We start from the raw sequence: 23,663 nt of genomic DNA on the forward strand, positions 1-23,663 counted from the left end.
TTTTAAACTTATTCCACCCCCTGCCTCCGCCCTAAGAAGTACTACTATTTTAGGGAAAAGCCATTGGATTTTTCATTCATGAGAAAGACTACAATTCCCTTTAATTGTGCAGTCCTACGATACCTGGGTCTGAACCTTACAGACTAGCAGTTTCACAAAAAGCTAAGCCTTGTAGGAAAAAAGAGTGCATTGGACTATCAAAAGAAGTGAAGGAAGGGATTCCTGCATAGCTGACAACAGGTTTCTAGATTAAAAAAGCCATAATAGCAGAAGCCACTTCTTTTTTTGGTGTAGTATGACTATATGAGAGCTTTTGCCAGCAGTAGTACGAGGGTTTTCCAAATAGCACATCCCTTACACATACACACAAGGGCTTTTACTAGTGGTATCTGACCCACTACTATGTCCCTCTAGCCCTGGTAATGTCCGTGACGTCCATATCTTCAGAGTGGGCCACATCCCAGAATTTGGGCGTTTCATCTCACTTACCATATGCTGGGTTGAAAGCTACCATTTAAAAAAAAAAAAGAAATATATAAACCCCATTATTATTCTGTCTTAGTTGACCTTCTGCCTCTTGTTTCTCTCCCACGGCCACTACACTTAAACTTTTATGTAAGACGACCATAGCAAGGATGAAGAGGGTAAAGAAACTGATAGCCCATTATGAACATGGAGATTTCTTTTTGAAGCATGTCTCCTATGGAAGCTGTAAGCAATAAGACATGACAGTCATTGCATTCTTGGGCCATTACTGCACGCCTCAGGTGGCGTTACAGGGCTTGAGGAGCAATAACTCCTTAAAACACGCAGCCTGGAGTGCCCTACTGCTCTCGTGAAATGGCATTTACAAATAAAGCATAAAGAAACCAGCTCATGCACAGACCGGGAAGCCACGAGCACGGATGTTGTGCTGCTCACAGAAAGCCACCAGGACCCCTTTATGAGCCATGTGTGCAGCCTCCCTGTTAAAGCAAGTACTACTTAATATCCTCTGTAGTGAATTAACATGGGCAAGGAGAAAACTTTTATGCTCCAGTACTCAGGATGGCACTTGGTAGCTCTGTGCCTACAGGAACCACACGCAAGGCAGCCCAGCTGCCCCACCATCCCCTGTCCCCTCTTTAGCAATGACATGCACAGCACATCCCAGTGACCCACCATCTCAGCTGGCTCTGCCTTTGCTGGGGAGTCTCCACAGGACTCTTCCAACCTCATTACTCTATACCCTATTGTATGCACAAGCATAAATCACACACAACCAGGATACACATTAAAGGTCTCTTGCATTGAAAAAAAAAAAAAAAAAAAAGGTTTTGTTTCCTTCCACTGTATATTTTACAGCCTCCTTTGCAACATTTAACAAGGGACATAAATAATTTTTGAAAACACAACACCATTTATCACTGCCTCTCCAAAGAAAACTACGAAAATGCTAATTGATTTCATAATTTGCATATTTGATTTTTCTTAAAGATGAAATAAAGTAGGCTTAAAAAAAAAAAAAAGCAGCAGAGCTTCAAAAATATTTACTGTGATGAGCAGAACATCAGGAGACAAATCACTGCTGTTGCAGTCAGGGCCAGGAAGCGGAGCGTCCCGCCTGCCCCACTCCTGCTCAGTGGGCCCCTGTGCGTCACCACTGGTCACAGCAACCCTGACTTTGGGTCAGGGCACGTTTCATGCTTTAGGTGACATTGCTTTATGAGGCTACACCACTGCTCCAGCTGTGCAGCTTCAGAAGAAAATGAGAATTGCCTGGAAAGACAGAAGACAGCCTGTCCTTGGCCCACACCCTCCCACACTTGTGCACACAACAGATGGCAGCTTGGAGTCCTGGTCTTCTGTATAGAAGCTGAAGACACTCGCAGAGAAGTCACCAGCACAAGCCACGCACTGACAGCCTGTGGCCAGCACCAGGAGGACGTACCACTGCAGCTCAGGCCAGGGTCACTCTGCCCCTTGGTGTGCTTGGGACAGACCCTTCACAGGCTGCAGTCACACCTCGTCATGTCTAACCTAGGGATGGGTAAGGCAGTTACACAAACTACTAATGAATATTAGCTTCATTGCAAGCCACCTCTCATAAAAGCACAGGGAAACAAGAAGACGAAAGAGAATTAGTTTTCTGCTTGAGGACATTTTTATTTTTTTTAAGCAGCCTTAGGAGAGGGCTTGTTTGGCTGCGAGCAAGAGAGGATGTCAAAAAAAACCTCCGTCCTTTTTCTCTTGCTGCTTTCCTTGCCCAAAAAATAAGAGAAAGATTCACACAAACATGAAAGGACAAGAGGAAAAACTACTTGCTAAGTAGATATACTGCCCCAAAGCTTATTGGGTTCTACACAGAGAGTGTTCTGTACAAGTGTCTACACTTCACGCAGTGTGTTCAGCCAAGAATGCTTCACTCTGATTCATACGCTTTGGTTCAGTGCCCAAATATTGCTATTTAATAAGGTTATTAATTACTGTGTTGTCTAATTTTTGCTGTGCAGGAACTTCTTATAATTGGCTTATTCCTTCAAGATGCTTAATCCTTTAACTATAATAGCACATGTGTCAGTGCGCAAGCGTGCATGTGTGTACGTGCATGCTCGTGTCCCCTCTGAGGTTTTGTAGTTTCTTACATACCTAAAACCCCACATGAGCCAATATTTAACCATCAAAGAAAAAAAAAAATTTGCCTTTTTTCTTCCTGAAGATACAACTTCCAGAGAGCACCTGTTTCCTTCAAAATAACCAAATAACTGGACCGTGCTTCCAGACATTATCAAGCCTCCCACACTGTCATTTTATGACTCCTTTTTAATTTCAAGTATGTGCACAGGTGTTTATATAAAGGAGGGGTGGGAAAAATTTGCCTGCTGGACTAGTCTTTTCTTAATATTTGTCAAGACACCATTCACCTCTACCATCTGGTCTCCCTTATAATAAGAAAGCATCTTTGACATTATTACAGGAGGGAAGGGAGGGACAAATTAATACTGAAACTATATCCCAAGGAAGATCTTCAAGAAACATGAAGGGGAAAGGTAGTGGAATAATGTGTTCTACATTCAGATCTGTCACTAAATTACTTTGTTCTCCTTGATTCAAACACCAACTTTCTGCGCCTGTTTCTGTCCTATCTTTTGTCTGCTTCGTCTTTACATTTTTTGCAGCAGAATATGTCCTGCAGAAATAAAAAAAAATAATAAAAAACAACAACAAAAAAAACAAGTGCCAAACTCCCTACTAGATCCATCCTGATCCCAGTTTGATGCCCCAACAAGCATACAAGAGAAAGGATAACTGGGGAGTTTTCTCAGCCTGCAGGATAGATAGAGCTGGGCAAAAAGCGAAGGGAAAATCGACTGACAGTTATACAGAAAAATTGTGTTTCATTAACAGTTCTTGAGCACAAGTGTTCTTGTAGGTACCTGTGGGAAAACCAACAGTAACCACCAACTTGCCACCAATAATGACATTCAAGGCAATGGGAAAATTGTTTCTTAAATATGATTTCTCTACCAGAAAACAGAAGCATCAACCATTTAAGGTCTAACTCCATCTAGAAACAGAACAGGTAGTAGAAGTCTGGTAAATTCCCCTTCCACCATTAGTTGCACCGAGACATATAAACACCTGAACCCTCTACATGAAGAATTGTCTAATCTGTTCCTTAAGTCCTCCACTGAAGGTGAACCCAGGAACCCCACCGTCCCTTTTTCCACTTCATTTTTCACCAAGTGGTGAAAGAGCTCCCTTCTTATCCACCCTAAGTCTCACTTCTCTCTTCCCACTTTTCTCACCTACAGCAGATGCTGAAAAATTCTTACAACAAGCTCCTAAGAACTGGGAGATCGTTATTCTCTTGCATCCTTTGCCCTTCAATTCTTTATTTTTCTACTCCAAACTCAGGGGTTTTTTTACAGCTTTCCCTCTTTTGCACTGTTTTCTAAACACGTCATCCTTTTTGTTGCCCTGCTCTGGATTCTCTACAGTTTACGTGCATCTCCAAAGGCTCATGCCAAAAAGCGAGATCAGGTTCTCCAACAAAGTCAAACTCGGTGCTGTATGAGGAGGAAAACATCACCTCCCCAGTCTTGTCCAAAACGCTACTGTGCACTCCAGAATAAATGTGCCCGTCTGCTATGACAGCACTTCATCAACTCAAAGTTTGTGACGCACAATAATTCCCAAGATCTTTTCTGCTACACTGCTACCCAGGCCGATATTCTTTATTCTGTATTTGTATGTTTGATTTCTCCCTCCTAAGTGCAGCACTTTGCATTTGTTTTCACTGAATTTCATTTTGCTGATATCCAGCTCACCGTTCAATTTTTCTAGATCATTTTGAATTCTGATAATGCCTTCCAAAGTACATCCAACCCCTCCTCGCTCAGTGTCACCTGCAAATTTTATAAGCATATTTCCCATTCCATTGCCTAAGTTATTAATGAAACTATCGAACAAAAGCAGGTCCAGGGCAGATCCCTGCAGAACCCCACTTGAAATGCCCTCCCAGTATGACAAAGAGCCACAATAACTATTCTTTGAGAGCTATGTGTCCAATCAAAATATCTTGAATTTCAAACTTTACAAAAAGCTGATTTGGAGTATTTGATATGCAAAGGAGCTAGAGGCCAAAGGATAATTCAGTGAATAATTTAAAGCCTAAGTGTAGGTTTGAGGAAAATCGCAATCTGTTGGTGGATGATTTGCCAACAGAAAGAGGAAGGAGAAGTCACTGAATGTGTTAGCTGGTCCATTTGCCTGGCAGTGCTGCAAGAGGCCCCCACACGGGCACCCCATTCTTCCAATCAAATGTGTGCAATGAAAAGAACAAATGGCAAACCAACCACAGTAAATATCTTCCACATGGCAAAGGACAGCGCTTTTCCAAAAGGCACTTCCAGACATGAACTCCATTATCGAGTTCCTCCCATCCTTATCAGCCTAGAGTTCGTCTTCAGGCCATCACTCAATGATGCAGCCATCCTGTGATGGATATGTGGATGTTAAGAGCATTATTTAGCAGCACCTCCATATGAGGATCCCCAAATACATTGAAAACATGCAAGAATTAATTCTCACAGTCTTAAGGGGTAAATCTGATCTCAGCACATTGCCACCAACTCATACTTCTGTAAGTGCCAAACAGAACTAGGCACCTCGAGATGTTATGCTAGTTTGCTATTTTCAACTGGGAGTCAGAACAAGCTCAGCAAGAAGTCCTCTGCCAGGGCAGGAGTCTAACCAAGCCACTTACCAACTGTATAAGCAAATCTGAATTTGGTTGCCTTACTACAGGAATAAATTAGTTATTGCATTTACGTCTGGAGATCCAGACCGACTGTTCCTGCTGCTATGTGATGGTCCTGAGAATTGGAACTTTAATGGGTGGCTCACATACTTCGACCTCTCGAGTGATGGTGGCAGAAGCACCAGCACACAACTCCAGGACTGTAACCCAGGAAGGCTGGTCGTACTTCAAGGAGGCACTCTTAAAAGCGCAGGAAAGAGCCACACCCAAATCCCAAAAAACAAGCAGGAAGGGAAGAAGACGAGCCTGGCTAAATAGAGAGCTTTGGCTGGAGCTCAGGAACAAAAAGAAGGTTTATGATCTTTGGAAAAGGGGCCTGGCAGGCAAGGAGAAATACCAGGAAGCGGTGAAGATATGCAGGGGGAAAATTAGAAGGGCCAAGGCTCAAGCCGAGCTCATCTTGGCCACTACAGTTAAGAACAAAACAAAACAAAAAGGGTTTTTTTCGGTTGTCGTGGTTACCAATGTCCCGTTATGTAAACAGTAAAAGGAAGATTAGGGATAATGTGGGCCCACCGATGAATGAGATGGGCACCCTAGTGGTGGAAGACACAGAGAAAGCGGAGTTGCTGAATGCCTTCTTTTCTTCAGTCTTCACTGCTAAGGCTGTCCCTCATGAATCTCTGGCCTTGGAGGCCAGGGGGAGGGTATGGAGAGAGGAAGTTTTTCCTCCAGTAGAGGAGGACCAGGTTCGGGACCACTTGGCCAAACTGGACACTCATAAGTCCATGGGCCCTGATGGGATGCACCCACCAGTGCTGAGAGAGCTGGCAGATGCTATCACTGGGCCACTCTCTATCATCTTTGAAAGGTCATGGAGAACAGGAGAGGTGCCTGAAGACTGGAGGAAGGCCAACATCACTCCAGTCTTCAAAAAGGGCAAGAAGGAGGACCCTGGGAACTACAGACCAGTTAGTCTCACCTCCGTCCCTGGGAAGGTAATGGAGAGACTCATTCTGGATGTCATCTCCAAACAAGTTGAAGAGCAGGGGGTTATTGGAAGTGGGCAACATGGGTTTACCAAGGGTAAATCATGTTTGACCAATCTGATAGCTTTCTATGATGCCATAACTGGTTGGTTGGATGAGGGGAGGGCAGCAGATGTCATCTACCTTGACTTCAGCAAGGCTTTTGACACTGTCTCCCATAACATCCTCATTGGGAAACTAAGGAAGTGTGGGCTGGATGAGGGGACAGTGAGGTGGACTGATAACTGGCTGTGTGACAGGACCCAAAGGGTAATAATGGAGCAGGTTCAAGCTGGAGGCCTGTAACCAGTGGTGTCCCCCAGGGGTCAATACTTGGTCCAGTCCTGTTCAACATATTCATCAGCGACCTGGACGAGGGGACAGAGTGTATCCTCAGCAAGTTTGCTGATGACACCAAACTGGGAGGGGTGGCTGACACCCCAGAGGGCCGTGCTGCCATCCAGCGAGACCTGGACAGGCTGGAGAGCTGGGCAAGGAAGAATCTCATGAGGTTCAACAGGGAAAAGTGTAGGGTCCTGCACCTGGGGAAGAAGAATGTTAGGCACCAATACAGGTTAGGTGTGGACCTGCTGGAGACAAGTTCTGAAGAGAAAGATCTGGGGGTCCTGGTAGACAGCAAAATGACAATGAGCAAGCAGTGTGCTCTTGTGGCCAGGAAGGCCAACGGAATCCTGGGCTGCATAGGGAAGAGTGTGGCTAGTAGGTCGAGGGAAGTCATTCTCCCCCTCTACTCTGCACTGGTGAGGCCACAACTGGAATACTGCATCCAGTTCTGGGCTCCCCAATTCAAGAGGGACAGGGAACTACTGGAAAGAGTCCAGTGAACGGCAACGAAGATGACTCAAGGATTGGAGCATCTCCCTTATGAAGAAAGGCTGAGAGAGCTGGCACTCTTTAGCCTGGAGAAGAGAAGGCTGAGGGGAGACCTTATCAATGCTTATAAGTATCTGAAGAGTGGGTTGAAGGAGGAGGGAGCCAGACTCTTTTCAGTGGTTGCCAGTGAAAGGACGAGGGGCAACGGGCACAAGCTGGAACATAGGAGGTTCCACTCAAATATGAGAAGAAACTTCTTTACGGTGAGGGTGACAGAGCACTGGAACAGGCTGCCCAGGGAGGTTGTGGAGTCCCCGTCTCTGGAGATTTTCAAGACCTGCCTGGATGCAGTCCTGAGTAACATGCTCTGACATGCTCTGGGCAATCCTGCTTCGGCAGGGGAGTTGGACTAGATGATCTTTATGGTCCCTTCCAACTCTAAAAAAATTCAGTGAAATTCAGTAACACAAGCAAAGTAAGTCAAAGGCAATGCCTACCATTACTGGAGCTGTACCAGCGATACCAGCGATGTGCTGCCCTAATCAATTAACTGTTTTGTTTGGAGCCAAAGCTAACCTAGTGCCTTAGCCTCCCTGCTTTTTGGAAAGCACTGCTCTTATTTTAGATCTTGAAACTAGATTTCTGGGGCACACTTGCTGATGCGCATCAGGAGTAAGAGATGTCTGTGGGTTCCACCAGGTTGGCACTCTCATATTACAGGATTAGAACTGGGCTCCTGATGTCAAAGCCTGTCACAAATCCGGACTTGAAACACAATGAATTAATAAATAGGTGTCAGTTTTATGAAGCACGCTACCTGCATAAATTTCCCCCAGTGCAGCCACTTGTCATTTTCAGCACCCCTGGAGACCCCAATGGCTGATAACTCTTGCACGCCGCTTTGCAGCCCATTATACAGATGAAGTTTTATGATAAAACCTTCCTCCTCGCTGACTCCTTCTGTTTTACAGATGCAATCTGAGTAGAGGCTGAAGAGATCCCATCCCCCACTGCAAAGATAAGGTTACGGAGGGTAGGTCTTAGTAAGGATTTTGCAAGCTGCATGAATTATTAAAGTCCTTTATGATATAATGACAGACATATCAGGTTATTTGTTTATTCTGTGTATAATTCATGACTCTCGTGGGAGCTAGACAGAAGTAGGATAGATCGTAGCATCTTCTTGTTCATTCCAGTAAATCCTCATCACCAGATGGAAGGCTGAACCACCCCAGAAGAACAGCCACACCTTGCAGGATCTGGACTTTTGGTTGGAGATGGGAGCGCTTTTTTCACAGCCTGGAGAAATAAGGAAGCTGTCACTTGAGTACATCAGGCTAGATGGCTAGAAGACGACATTCCAGGTAGTGTTTCTGTATCATGCCACCGGAACACTCATCTAAAGCCTATACAAACAACTTTGTGATTCGATGCTATGAGTTGCCCCATGCTCCTGTATCATTGAGAAACACCAGGACTATCCAAGCTAATGCAGGCTCTTGCAAGACTTTAGGAAAGTTCACAGCAACCACCTCCCGGCTATGCAAATAGTAAGATACTGGATAAAGCAAAACAGTCCCCCTTTCTTGGGTCATTCGCGTAAAGAGTCTGGTCAAGATATGGGGCAAAGCATGATAAAGGAACGCCACGTTCTGGTGGCTGGAACTGAGTTTTGAATGCATACACTGTAGTCATCTCTCATTTCTCTAGTGTGCTGTTTAAAGGGTGAGGGAGAGACGTTATGCCATAGCAGCAATCAGGACATAAAGCATTGACTAGAGCCCCCAACAAGAAAGAGCTTCCCAATGCGCTCTTGTTCACACAAGGTACTACACCCAATGATGCTCCTAGTGCCAGGAAAAGTCATGCTACTACAGAGAGCAGCGTGGAGAATACTACTACTATGGAGAGTACTATGGTCACAAACATGACCAAGCTGAAAATGGCACATTGGGTAACTCTTACAAGCCACAGGACACTGGAGGACTGCTTTCAGCATCCACCCTTCCCACTGCAGATTTTCAGCTGATGAGAAACAGACGAGGCACACAATGATTGAAACACAAGCCATATTAAGGAGCCTGATAGAGGACTACTGACTACTCAGACCTCTGCTGAATTTGTGTCTACCACTTCTATCCTTACAAAGAAAAGATATCATTAACTTCTGCCACAAAGACCTCCTGCTACAAGAGCTATTTAGGGGCAGTCATTGCCATCATTCTTCAGCTTCTAACCATGTTAATTCAAGTCTCCCAGCGTTTTTGGAGTAGCCTGTCACAGCGTCATATGCAACATTCCTCGGGGGTTTTCGGGGTGTCACTGTCACTAGATGTCTATCTAGTTAAACCCCCCACCTTAAACAATCCCTCTCCCCACCATCCCGCTACCTGAGAGATTCCTGGCTCCTAAGAGAGCGTTGTAATCATTGTTATTATAAAGCACTTAGCGATGCTCACTCATTGCATCTCTCACCAGCCGAACACCCAGAACCCTGTTATTTCATATGCAGTTGCCTTCGGTTGCAGAAGCTCTTCATTGTGTCAGTCCCTTTCAGCAAAGAAAAAAGGGGTGGGGGTGGAGAGCACTAAAAAAAATAAATAATAGTTTACTGCATTTTATGCCATTACCTCACTACTCTGTGATACACATCCAAAAGCTGTCTGCAAGACCTCTCCTGTTGTAAGGTGGCATCCAGACATGCTCCGAGGCAGGGATAGTGGAAACATGAAGCCCAGTTCGGTTTTGTCCCAGTGTTGCTACATCACCCAGAGCACTACAGCAACAGGGATGAAACCGTCAGCTTTCACAGGTCACCTTCTCTTTCCATGCAGCTGGGACAAACGCAGCTCCCTTCACAGGGGAATAACAGATACATACAACCTTTCCTTTGAAAAGGAGACAACCCTGTGGAAATGGAGGTGACGAACCACACTGGGAATACTCAGAAGGTACTACAGAATTTGCTCTACGTGCTCAGGACATTGGCCCATCAGGCTCAGTTTCCCCATCTCCAGCCGCATCCAGCTTTTCACACTTGAAAGGATGTACCTCCAGTCCCGGAGGGCCATGTGGAAGCAGGATGCTGTGCTGGAGCATCTTTAGGAATGAGGACACTGTGCCAAGCACCTTGGGAGCTCCTCCTGCTGGAAGAGAGCACCGCTCCGCAGCAAGCTGCCTTCCCTTTCAAAAGGGAGGATCACCGGGAAACTCTACTAGAGCCCAAGCACAGATGTGTCCCTTTCCTCACCAAGATGCCTCAATCTAATAAACCAGCAGTGCAACCTTGCTTCACAATCATCATAGCTACTGTCCACATTCCCTCACCATTGCAATATCACAATTAAGGCACAGATAGTGCAACAGCCCATCAAACATCCTTTTGAAGGGACCGATCAACATCAAACTGTCAAATAACTGTCCTAATAGGTCTGAAAAAAATATTTTCCATTTTTTTCAGGAGGGGAGAATGGAGCTACAAAGGTGAAGAAGTAGTCTCAAATCCAGACAGGCTTTTGTGAGCAAAGTCAGAACTACAACTCATCCTCCTGACACTAAATTTGATGTTTGCCCTTGGAAGGCAGCACTTGAACACCAAAGGAGGAAACTGGCACACCTGTGGATACCCCAGAGTAGGTCTCCTCCCAACCCTCACACACAACACACTCACATGTAGCTAAAATCTAAGATTACAAGATAATTGTGTCTTCTGCTTTTCAAATTAGTATCGACATTAAAATGAAGACATCTGACATCCAAAAAACCTGATGAATATAATGCCTCGGACTCCTTCTGTAAGAGAGAAAAATTCTGGTCTCTAATGTGGTCCTCTCAATGGGGCCCGTGACATCACCAGCCCCTTTCTATTTAGAATAATGACTTCTTCCACACACCAAGAGATTTGAAATTACCTGTGAAATATATTTCCCTAGGCTCAGGCTCAAGAAGCATGTAAATTACCCAGCTTAATGGCCTCTAGAATTTCTGAGACACACACAGGGAGTGGGAAATGTTCAGATGGTATCTCAGGTACCGTCCGAGGGGATAAACATCCGAGGGATGGTCAGGAGCTACTGCCCCACAGTTTCCCCAGTAACTGGTCCCACTGATGAGCGCTTGCCACAAGGAGGCAATGAGCATGAGAGATCCAATTCTAAATGAGTGCATCATCAGCACAAAAATGCAATTTTAAAGAGAGCATTTCTTGGGAAAGGTGCCTGACCATAATTTACATGGCACAAGCAGCCAACATAGGGCTTACGCAGCAGAGGGCACCCATTTAATTTGCAAAAGCCCAGTCCTGAGAGCGCTAAGCACTCGGCAGCAAGCCCTTTTGCCCTTCACCTGATTGTACAGAGAACAGCACTGCCCAAGCTTTGACTTCCAGGCATTTGCCAGAGAATAGTGTCCTTCAGAGAAGCTTTTCCTCCACAAGGACGTTTCCCGCTCCCCCAACACCAAAGGGACAGAGACCCTGGAATCCAAATCCTCCTGGCCACATTTCTGTTCTTGCAGATTAATCTGATGTCTTGTTAGTACCTAGCAAAGAAATATTTATCCTGAAACAAAGACCATGGATTCATCTGGAGGAACAGAGGAGGAATTACGTGATGTGGGTTGCATTTCCTGCTCCACCGCTGACATATTGGAGGCTCTGAAGCCTTAGTTCCATCAGCAAAACGAGCAACAGGGAAGCACAAGTGCTATTACAAAGCGCATGTAAAAAAAAAAATGTTATAAGGAGCAGAAGACCAAGAACAGAACAAGACGCTCATACGGCAACAGGGAGGGGGGACAATCCCAAGGGCACCATGAAAGAATTACTTGTCTCCCCAGGGAGCAAGCCTGAGGCACACAAGCTTTGCTCCAAGACTGACAGGTTGGTCACCTTTTAATGCATAGTGGATAGAAAGTAGGCCAGAAGATCAATCGGGGATAAGAGAACACCTGGAAGATAGGCCTGGCAATGGGAAAATGGGCCAAATTCCTCAGTGTAAATCTCCTCAAAGCAAAGGTGTAAGACAAGGTCTTTGCTGAGACTCTTCCAAAGTGAGAATCTGCCCTCATTCTCAGCCACGAGCATCTTGCTAACCCACATACTGCCAGAACCTGTGGCATCACAGCAAAATTAACACAGCAGCAATTTTAACAACAATTTCCAAGCTAACTCCCTTACTTACAAGCATGCCACCAAGGGCTGAAGTCTGTCTGGACTCCTCACAGCTATCTGTGCTCAAGATTAACTATATGTCACTGCCAGTAATGCAAACACTCTGCTATTCAGAAACTATTAGAAGATAAATATTAAACCTGAACATCACAGCAGTAGAAAAAAATGGAATGACATTGTATTAAATATTGTAGCCAAGCTAAATGAGGAAGCAAGGTTAGTTTTATGTGGAAAGTTAGGGGAAAAGTACTATATTCTTGGAATAATCTTTGCTTTGGTCGCAGGATCTGGACTGTTGTGCACTGAACTTCACAAACTTCAGAACATTTCAACAAACCGCAGTTCACCCAGTACTGCAAATTGGCCGCTCTAATGAGGGATGAGTCGGTGCTCTCACCACCAACTCCACCCTGAAGCACCAGGCTTTAGGGATGAATCCTTCATCCAACACGGGGCATATGTTGTTAAGTGGAGAAACTGCAGGTATATGCATTACTTGTAGCCCCAACATGGGCCTCGGGTAATGGAACAGCTGGAGCATCTCACCCATAGCAGGTCACTTTTCAGCTCACCACCACACTGCAGTCACTCTGATATTCCTCTAAGAAGGGCAGGTACCACTTACTAAACCTTTCATTTCTGCAGCTGCTTGGTCTTCTCTGGAAGAAACTCCACATACAAGAATCCTCATGCTACCTTGTGGGATCTAATAATAACTGAAACAGCACAAACACAGCAATATGTAGACTTAACTAAGAAGGATTGTCAACTACTTTGCAAACTACCATGAAAACCCCACGTCGTCTTTTTTTCTCTGGGAAGTGGTAAGCCCACTCTTCCACCAGCCAGCTGTGACTCCCAAGAACAGGACAGGGTCTGGCAGCCACTTCCCAATGCGAAGACAGCCATGTGCTCAGTTGCCTAATAGTCACCAAATAAATGGCATTTATTAAGTGGCCCTTACAAAATAAAAAAAGGCCGCTTTCAGCACACATAATCACATTCACAAACTGAACAAACCAGCAATGCTTTCAGCACAGGGCTCCACTTGGAGTGGTGTCAAGAGAAGAAAGGCAGGAGAAGAAGATTGCCACACAGCAGCATGTGCTCGAGCAAACACGGCACCAGCAGGGCTGTGTCAGGACAGGGCTGTAAGAGGTGGGGGGTAAAGGCAGGAGCTCTCTCCACAGCCACCAGGGTGAAGTGAGACCTCATGCCAAGACACAGCTGTCGGAGCCTGTTTGTACCTGGCTCCTCCATCCTCACATCCAGGCAGGGAGTGCAGGGAAGCAGGGGAAGTTGAGGGCATGAGGTTCATCTGTGGAAGGAGTCACTTCTCATGAAAGAGAGCCCCAGCCCCCAGCAGGCGGTAGGAGTGAGACAGAGCTGGTTTGATTTTTCTCTAAAGTAAAGACTAGATCAAAACAAATAAACATAGTGAGAAGCAAGTGACACAGAAGGGTTCAATTTAGCCTTAAGATGATGGGTAAAAAGGCAGTATTGATGTCAGAAATGCCAACACAACATTTTCGTTGCAGGGTCAAACAGGCAGGCAGGTGCTAAATGGGGTTATTTAGAAACTGGGACCAAAGCACGAGCAGAGAGTAGATGTGTTAGATGCATTTCTTTTCTCCATCTCACAATAAAAATCACATCAGAAGCAACTGCAACCACCATGATACTCAAGTTAAAAGACAAAGGCCTGAAAGTTGTCCCCGGCATAATCCCACGGCATCATTACGTCGGGGTGGATTTGGCCCGGTATCTCACAAATATTTTTGACATTTTTCAGCTTTTAAACCCAACATAGCTGCAACAGAGTACAGCAGGAAAGACTGAAAATAGCAAATTCTTCTGCATCGTAACAAATCCAACATCAGGCAGAATGGCTCAATCACGAGCAGTCCCACAGCACACAGCCAAGGAAGGGTGTGAAAACATCCCTGCCTGCGCAGAGGGGCCCCTTTTGGGCTGATGCTCTTTTGGTCTGTGCTCTTGGAAGTGCTGTCATTCTGTGGGAGGCAAAACAATGTCATCAGTTTGGTCACCAATTGAGCATTATTAAGATTTCTCAGCAAACAAAAACAGAATAAATAAAAAACAAGAGCTGCATGAAAAGAAAAATATTGATTCTTTATTAATTTTTTTTTTTCCCCCCATAGTCATGTAATCTACCCTCCCTCCCAGAGCAGGCAGGGGAGGAAGGGAAAGCAGAGTGCCCATGAAGCTGCAGCGCACACCTAGCTCACTGTCCTGAAACTCTTTTCAGCTTGCGGGTCTTGAATAATTAAATGCTGTTTCTTCCACCCTTCTTCCCCCTGGTATGCATGACATGCTGCTGCAGAAGGTTTACTTTTACCTGGGCAACAGGCATCCCTCCCCCTGTAGAGGTCCTGGAAGCACACGAACCCACACAATACATTATTTTTCTTTCCCCCTGTTCATCTCAAGAATGTGACACTACAGTGAATGCTTAGTAGAGACCTCTAATTTATAAGACTACCTCAGACATGAGGAAATGGTACTTTGGCTCCTCCTGGGTCTACTGCATTCGTTATGGAGCAATAAAAAGACGTTCAACCACTCACGGCTCAGAATCTGACTCAATCTTCAACACCTGATAAAGCTGAATATTAGGTTCTTCGCTTGGCTTAAGTCTGTCTCTATTTTGGTGCCCACGTTACAGCTGCCAAAAACCCAACTGTGAAACCCACCATACGTTAGAAATTCAAACAAGGCACTGCATTCATGACCCTCACTGTGTCATATTGTAGAGAAAGCGTTCACTGACCACAATAAAGAGATATTATTACATAAAATTCAATAGAGATGAGAATTCAAACACAAGAATATCTCTGGTTCAACAGAAATTAAATCAGTAAGAGCTTTATGCATTTTTGAAGTTAAGTGGCTTATACAAGGTCGTCTCCGAAAAATATTTTAAAGTATGCCCTTTTTTTGTGTTTGTTTTCTTATTTGGATAAAAGTGAACTCAGACTTTGGATACCAGCTTCTTCTGGACTGAAGGATATTAAGCACCCACTGGAGAAGAAACAGACTGACAGCAAACAGACTGGTAGCTTGCGAGAAAAGTTTCAGGACCCAGCTCTGTTCCGAGCTGAAAGGCATTGGTATTTGTAAGGAGAATCATATCCTCATTTGTCACTTCAATGGAGATGGATACAACACTCTTTCCCAATTCTTTCCACCAATTTAACAGTTTAAGGGGTAACTTTGTTTTTGCTTGGAAGGCCAAGAGGCTTGAAAACCTGAAAGCGTGGGGGAGGCTCTATTTATCAACAAATCAGGTATGCGGTGGCAGCTACACCGAACCCGCACCATGCCTGCTGCCTGTGGATTTTTAGCTCCGAAATGGTGTTCCAGCAGGGACCGAGGGAAGCCGACACGCTGCCGCTGGGACTCAGACTCTTATTGCCCTCACCCTCCCTGTTGGATAACACCACCTTGATGCTCCTGCGGGCCACACATCTTCCAGGTTACCCTGGGCAAACCCCTCCGATCCACAGCCACACGCTCTGCACGCTCACAAGCCTTCCAGCCGCCAAACAGAAAATTCTCGCCAAATCTGGCCTGATCCTTCATTTGGTCAAACTCAGATATGGAAACCTCGCCAAAAGTAGTATATACTTTAAAGAAACTACCCCGGCAAATAACATTCCTACAGATGGGAAGCTGCCAGCATTTTGGTCATGAGATTTTCATCCTTCTCTGTCCTTGTGTTTGTAGTCCCCATCCTTCCCCCACCACCACCCTCCCCTGAAGCATAAGTTGCTTTCTAACACTACACAGATTTTTGCTCCAATGCACAGCATGATCTAACTAATTCGCACTTCATTGCTCTGCACACCTCATCATCTGCACATGAAAACAGCAGTCTCTCTCTATCCCTCCGCTCACTGCCTATTTCTTCCTCCTCCTCCTCCAACCCCCACCTCCTATACCTTCTCAGGAAAGCTCTACTACGGACGCTGCAGTGAAGAGGCTCACATTACCAGGGCTCCATTGCTTTTACAAAATTTACTAGTGTGCTGTGAAGGCTCATAAATAATTCCAGATAGACAACCTTTGTCAGGTAAATGAATGTGCCTTCTGTAATCCATCACTCCGGGTTTTCTATCACAGTGATACACAAACTCACTGTAGGCACAACCCATGTTGATTCACGAATTCCCCAAGTGTCAGCAGGGACAGGGTAGCAGAACAGTTTTGGCACCAGCAGACCCCAAGGAAATCCACAGTCTGCCCAGGGCTTCCCTGGATTCATAAGAGATGAGATACCCACTGGTGCAAAAGTAGCTCCAGCCTAGTCCATAGAAAGAGCAGTTCCATTCCCACCCTCTGTGGGCAATGAAAGAAGGATCATGATCGCGGAAGGGATAGGAGACTCACTCTTATTAAAGATCTCCTTTTCACTGCAAGAACTTGAGAGACTTTTGACACAAATCAGAGCTAGAAATCATGTTACATCCCGTACTCCTTGGGTTTAACTTCACGCACTTCAGTAGTGTTACCGCACAAAGGCACTTGGCTCATTAGAGATATGCAAACTCAACTTCTGTTTTGGCAACTGCGCCCAAGGCTTTATCATCATCAGAGCTATTGCACTAAATGGTTTATATCCCTATTTAGCACCCAATCTGATTGCTATCAGCAATTACCTCCTCTGGAGTTCTCAGCCTCAACTAGAAGCGAGGGGACGTGGCCTGATGCTGGTTCTCCTGAAAGGCAGTCTCAGGTGGTCCTGGGAGAAGGTGTGGATCTACAACAGCTCCTGCACTGTCCCTGTCACACTGAGAAGCAGCTTCCCAGGAGGCGGCATAGTAGCCTAATCACAGGCAAGAATAACGACCTTGCACAGAGTTAATGAACAGATACAGAAACCACAGACCACGCAACCTTTGTCTGGTCTGACTGCCACTCAGATCCTTGTGTCTCTTGTCCAGCAGCCTTTTCACCTGTCACAAGCTGATCTGGCTACATATCCTGATCCCTCGCACATCAGTCAATGCGAGAAACACTCTGCTTCACAGCTGAAGAATTAATCCTTTGTTCTGGGTAAATACCTTTTATTCCTTATGATATTTATGACCAAAAGATAACGGCTGAGACAGAACTGGGAGGGTTGTAGGACGACTGTCAAAGTTACGAAGAAAATCCACCTGCATCCTCTGAAAGATCAAATGATTCAGGCTAAAGAAAACCACGCCAATAGCTTGTTGATACAAACCAACTCTCCAAGAACAACAGTTTGTACAACCCCAATCCCCATGCAACCCAACAATAATAAACTTGAGGATGAGGGCTTGATTACAGGAACAGCTCTAAAACAACAAAGTACTACCAGCACCTCAGAGAGGAAAAAATAATTTTGCTAACAAAACACATCTTGCTTTCAAGAGGCTCCTGGAAAAGTAAATATCGAAACATTCAGATACTGTCCTTTCTTGCTGAATATTTCACTCAAGTATTTTGCTTGGTAATGACTTTTTCTTTTATTTCATCCCACTTGACTATTTCATTGGCTGAAAAAAGCATTGTCTAAATCGTACGGTTTGTGCACACGTACAATGTTACAGTGTGCAGATGCCCCAGCACTTAAGCCCTCAAGAGCCTTTCTGATGGCTTTTGAAGCCAAACACCAGGAAGCTCGTTCAAGGATAAATTTTCAGGTTTCCATTTAGACCCTGTGTAACCACCTTCAGCTTTTAAGGGGCTACTGCACACATGCATACAACACACACAAAGCTTCTTTACAATGAATTGTGCTTGTCAAATGCCAAGCACAAGCCCATTTCTACCCTCAGGTCTCCGCGCAGGAGCCTTATTGATTTCGGTGGGAACACACATGCCCTCCCGAGAGAATTTAAATTAACAATTTTTCAATGGATACAGTTGAAACCACAATCTTGAAGGGGATCACTGCAGGCAGGGCATGGGGTTGAGGTGTCACAAGGCCAGGCAAGAGAGCAGTCATACCCTGCTCTGTGATGCCTGCCCTTTCCCCATGAAGAGACCCAAGCAGGAAGCATTCAGGAACGGTAACAGGAATGGAGATTTTTATTCTCTTTTTAAATGCCAAAGAAATATTGCAAATGACTTTTAAAAACAAAAAAAAAAAACATTTGGTCCTCTCCCTGGGGCTATTCTTTTACCTCTGGGCAGTTCAGGGTGCCTCTGCACACCCCAAGCGGATTCTGCCACTGATGCACAGCCCATGTGGGGCTGTTGCAGGGACCACTGGATGTTTGTGCCTCCACTGGGTACCACCTCTCATGGAGGCTGCTCAGCCCTCGCAGGGATGGCGCGATGTTATCTGTCAGTCACTCACTGGGGTAGATTGCCCTCCCAGGGAGCTGTCTCTCTGCTCAGCCGAGTGTAGCACAAGACAAGCAGGGCCATCTCCCCACTTCTTCTCTGCGCCTTTCCAGACAAGTTCCCTTCCCAAGCATCAAAACCGTAACTGGAAGAGATTTTCTGACTGCACAGCGGGTAGGCAGTAGAACAAGAGAAGGAGCTTCCTCTACGTGGCATCCCACAAACCCTAAAGCATCCAGTCCTAATAGAGTTATTTATTTCAAGCCCTGCTAGCCCAGATGTGCCATCGCTACCAGCATCATTAACCTCATTTGGGGTGAAATAACACAAGTACAAATCAAAACCTGCTAAAAGGAAGCAATTAATTTGGTAGAGGCAGCCTCGAGACTACCTTCCAGTGGTGATGGGCACCTATTAGGCCTTATTGCTCTCAGCAGGAGTCTTCACTGTTGACTATCCCACAGAAACACTGGGAACACCTCCAGCTCGCTGCCCAAAACTACTGTCTGCATCTGACAAGTGCTAAATCTCATGCCAGAGAGGCAGGAGCGGACCCCAGTCCCCAGGCTGGCACTTTCCCCTGCAGACATGCCTTTGTCCTCTGGCTGGCTGGTCGGAGATGCCCTGCAGAGCAGCGATGAAGCCAAGCCTCCCCAGCGGACGCGCAGCAATTCTGCACACACCTGCTTCCTCACAAGAAGCAAATGGCTCGCCACCCTCTAGCAGATGGTAATTTTCTTTCAAGTCCAAGTGACAAAAAGCCTTTCTGCAAACTCAAGAGGGGGGGGTTGTTCTACTCCTGGGCGGCAGCGCTGGCAGCCACATTCCCCAGCATGTTCACATGCACAAAATCCCCACTAACGGGAGGCGATGGCAATGCAGGTGCAGGACTCCCCTGATTGACCAGGCTTTCAATCACATAATACCAAATCTCTCAGAAATTCAAGCAGAGGTTGTTACCGTGCTGCCACAGGAATCCCTCTGCGCACTATTAAAAATAAAAATTAACTGCAACCAACAGCCTTTCTTTCCACAGCCATTAATCCCGTTGACCACACAGATGCGCATTCTTGTACGTGACCATTCCTAAAAGGAGCCTTGTCAGTCAGTGGACATCACCTAACGCGCCCGCCCCAGTGGGTTTGTTCCAATCTGGGATTTTGCTTTTTAAATCTCAATGAGAAATTCCCCTTTGGACAACTGGCTGAGCCGAGCCTTCCTTAGCTCAGCATAAGATGATTAAAACCATGCTACCCGGGAGGAGAGAGATAATGTGGAACACCAGCGATTTATCAGGGACGGAACCAAGAATCAACACACAGAATCACTGATGATAATTAATACAATTGTAACCAAAAATAATAAAAAGAAATAAATTTAAAAATCCTTCATTATTTTCCTTCTTTTCCCCCCCTTAGGCAAAATATCCTAATCATTCGGTCTGCTGCCTGTCAGAATGAAACAATTCTGAGGCTGCTTGAAAAAGCAGCCTCATTTTTGAGAGTCCTATAGTGAAAGATGGCTTAAGTGATTTACAGAGAAAACCTCCAAAGACAAACAAGGTTTCTAATCAATGCTCCAAATCATTCACCGTTGTTACATGGGCACATTGTCAAAAGTAGGAGAAAACTGGTTTGTAACAGGAAGAATTTAACATTCCATCTCTTCAGCTCAACTCAGCTTCTGACCAACAAACCTCCCAAAAAGATTTAAGTTATATCCAATGTCTTTAAAAACAAGGAGGGTGCAGTCAGGGAGCTACTCAGGGGAAATAGTCAATTAAAGAGTGTCATTCAAGCCTTGGTGCCAGCTACCATTGCACTCTTTACTCCCATTAAATATTTCCTTCCCGAGAAACAATCACGGCAGCCCTAGGGCAGAGCTCGCAAGGCATTTCGGCCCACATGTTACAGCATTAACCTACTGCCCAGCAATTGTGCATCATCATCCAATATCCATTCGTGACTCTTGTCTTCTCCGAATTCACAAAGCCGGTCATAAGGGGAATACAACGAACAGGAAGATACCAGGTCAGGCTGAGGTCTTGCATCCCTTCTGTGTCTCTTCTCTGGATGCAGCCAGAGAGAATTACTTCCCTCCAGAGGCACTAAGAATTAGTGGCCTTTCAGGACCATTCCTTCACATTTGCAGTAAATTATCAATCTTTACCACTGGGTTCAGTTTCTACTCATCTTTCTTCTCTCAGTACAGGATCAGGCCCACTCTGATGAGACCACTGATAAGAGAACACCAGAGCTAACGAAATCTATCCTAGTAAACCCCACCAAATTATCTGGAATAAAACTGCTTTAGCTAGAAAGCTGGCACAGTTTATTAGAACAATATAGATAATAATCACTCTGGGTGAGGGAAGGCCAATGCATTATTTACAAATTATACGCCTCTCTTGAGTATGTCTCTCCTGGTATAGCAACCGTCTTATAAAACTTCCTGCAGTTAGAAAGAAAACACAGTCCTGACTTGTAAACTGGTACCCAGAAGAGATTTATTCTATAACACAATTCTGCGTTGCCAATTTTAGAGGAGAAAGCAACAACTTACAACCCCTGGAAAACTGCTGAAATATCAAAAACATCCCACAAACTTTATCTGTGCTTCACCAAGTACATAATGCCCTTTACTTCTCTAGGGATTCTCATGGAAGTAAAGCTTATTCATGTGAGAGCAATGCTGGATCAGGCCATAAGGCTGGCGTACTTGGACGAGAACTGGCACGTTCCCTTTCCTCTCCTCCCCCTGTAGGTAGACATTTCTCAGGATCTTATTCTGAAGAATTCCTGTATTTACGTGACAGCAAGAAAAGAGAACCCATCGGCTCCCAAAGGTCAAAGATATTTAGAAATATGGATACAAGACCCAAAAGAATTCAGGAAGAATCTGTCTGAATGGGAAGTATTTCTGAATAAACAAGGAGTGCAAAAAACTGTGCCTTCAGTGAAGCCAGATATTACCACGGTAAGCTACAGCTCTCCCAAATAAACAACGCTGTTTCTTCTGCCGATAAGCCTTCTTTTCAGAAGGCCTGACTACATGTCTGTAAAAATGTACTTTGAGATCAAAGATGTTAATCTAAAAGGCTCTCAAAAATACTCCCTATGGCATATATATATAATGTATTTCTATTCTTAAGCAAATCAAAACTGACAAGTAAATTGTGACATAAAGCAGTGCACATCCACTGGGGCAGCACAAAGTTAAGGGCAACACTGCTATTATTAACTCTATGTCATTGAAATCTCTCCCCCACCTTCAGAAACGCAGACTGTAAGGACACTGTCAGCCTTTACTTTGAATCGTCTGGATTTTTATTATTTTTTTTTTCCACTTTTGTGTCAACAAACCTCAGCATTTCATAACAGAGATGACAGCCTCTTAAAATACATCTCGGCAAGATTTCGCATGGCTGTGTGGAGAGGGACAGGGCTTTGGGGTTATCACGGTATGCCAGAGAGCCGAATGTGTTAGCAAATATTCCCAAACATTAACTTCCCAAATGCTCGCTTTCTTCCAAAAAGAAAAAAAAATATATAAAAATCTATTTATATCCTTCCTGCAGCGACTCTCCAGTCCCCCACCCCCTCACCCAAAGGAGCTGCTTTCCGACTTTCTCTTTCAATAGATTCCAGCCCATTTCTGCCGGTCCAAAGGGAAGGAGAGGACGACCCGCCAGCTCGGATAGCCTGTGGAACTATCCATTTATTACTAGTTTATGCTCCAACTCCGGTGGGTACGGCCGGTTGTGGGTACCATAACGTGTGCTTGAAACGAAGGGGAGGGAGATAAAAAAAAAAAAAAAAAAAAAAGTCCTCTTTCGCCTTTCCCCCCCTCTCGCCACATTAACGCTTCGGTAGCCGCCCTGCACACCGGCACCCGCCGGGGAAGTTTGTGCTTTCCGAGCAACTTTGGGTCCGTTCTTCGCCCCGCCGCTCCGGCGGCCGGCAGGGAGCGGGGCAGGGGGACCCCCGCGCCCGACCGCATCCGGCGCCGCACCGGCACCGCACGGCGCGGGTACCGGCGGCACCGGCAGCGCCCGCCGCGGCCCCGCCGCTGCCGCTCCCCGGCGCGGCGCCGGCAGGCCCCGGGGCGGCCCCGCGATGCGCCACGGCGGCGGGGCCGAGCCGCGGGGCTTGGAGGGGGGGGTGGGGGGGGGGGTTGTCCCGGCCGGGGCGGCGGCACTTACGTGTGCTGCTGGGGGAAGCTGTAGCCGTGGGCGGCGGGGGCGGCGAGGAGCAGCAGCAGGGCCAGGTGGCCGCAGAGGGCCGGGGCGACGGGCGCCGCGCTGCCGGTCGGAGCCGCCATCGCCATGTTTCCATTAACGGCGCGGCGGGGATAGGGGCAGAGGCGGCCCCGCGGGGCGGCTCCCCCCGCCGCCACTGGTGCGACGAGCGCGGCAGTCCTCGGCAGGGGGGGCAGCGCCGCGCCGGCTAGCGGGCACCCACCGGCGGCCGCTCGCCCCGCTGCCTCTCCGCGGCGGCCGGCACTGAGCGCCCGCCAACCGCTACTTTCCCTCAAATAGGCGGGCAGGCAGCCGGCCCGGCCCGGCCCAGCCTCCTCCCCGCCCGCCCGCCTCCCTCCCTCCGGCCCCCCGCGCCGCTCCGGCCCCCGCCGCCCCGCCGCCGCCGCGCATGCGCCCCCTCCGCCGGTTCCCCCGGCTCCGGCCCCGCCGGTCCGCACCGGGGAGGTACCGGCGGGCACCGGGCTGGAGCGACCCGGCCGCGGCATCCCGCCGCCAGCCCCCATCCCCTCTCTAGCCCGGCGTCTGGCCCCCGCCGGCGGGGCGGGGGGGGTGAGGGGGGTGCGGGGGGCAAAGGCAGGCGACATCCCGGTGTGTCGTCCTCCCCCCGCCCCGACGGGCGAGGGACCTCGTGGGCTCCTTCCCCCCCGCGGAGCTGTCACTGCCATGCTTGCCGGGTACCGCGTTTTTCTCCCGGGCCACCTCCCGGGGACAGACCGGCGTATGGGAATCTCCAGTTACGTTAAATAATAATAACAGCAGCGATGACGGGGGGGGGGGGGGGGGTATTTTTTTTAT

The 23,663-nt window shown here is 46.7% G+C and overlaps 1 protein-coding gene across 1 annotated transcript in view; it reads right to left on the minus strand.

The window, feature by feature from the left end:
- CACNA2D2 (calcium voltage-gated channel auxiliary subunit alpha2delta 2) overlaps positions 1-22,936 on the minus strand; it is a 224,223-nt gene extending 201,287 nt beyond the window's left edge. The window contains exon 1 of the mRNA XM_074152097.1: positions 22,812-22,936. Within this exon, the coding sequence (XP_074008198.1) occupies positions 22,812-22,936 (125 nt within the window). The remainder of the gene's footprint in view (positions 1-22,811) is intronic.
- Between the last annotated feature and the right edge of the window lie 727 nt (positions 22,937-23,663).

This window comes from Numenius arquata, chromosome 8 (genome assembly GCF_964106895.1).
Source record: "Numenius arquata chromosome 8, bNumArq3.hap1.1, whole genome shotgun sequence".
Classification (NCBI taxonomy): Eukaryota; Metazoa; Chordata; class Aves; order Charadriiformes; family Scolopacidae; genus Numenius; species Numenius arquata.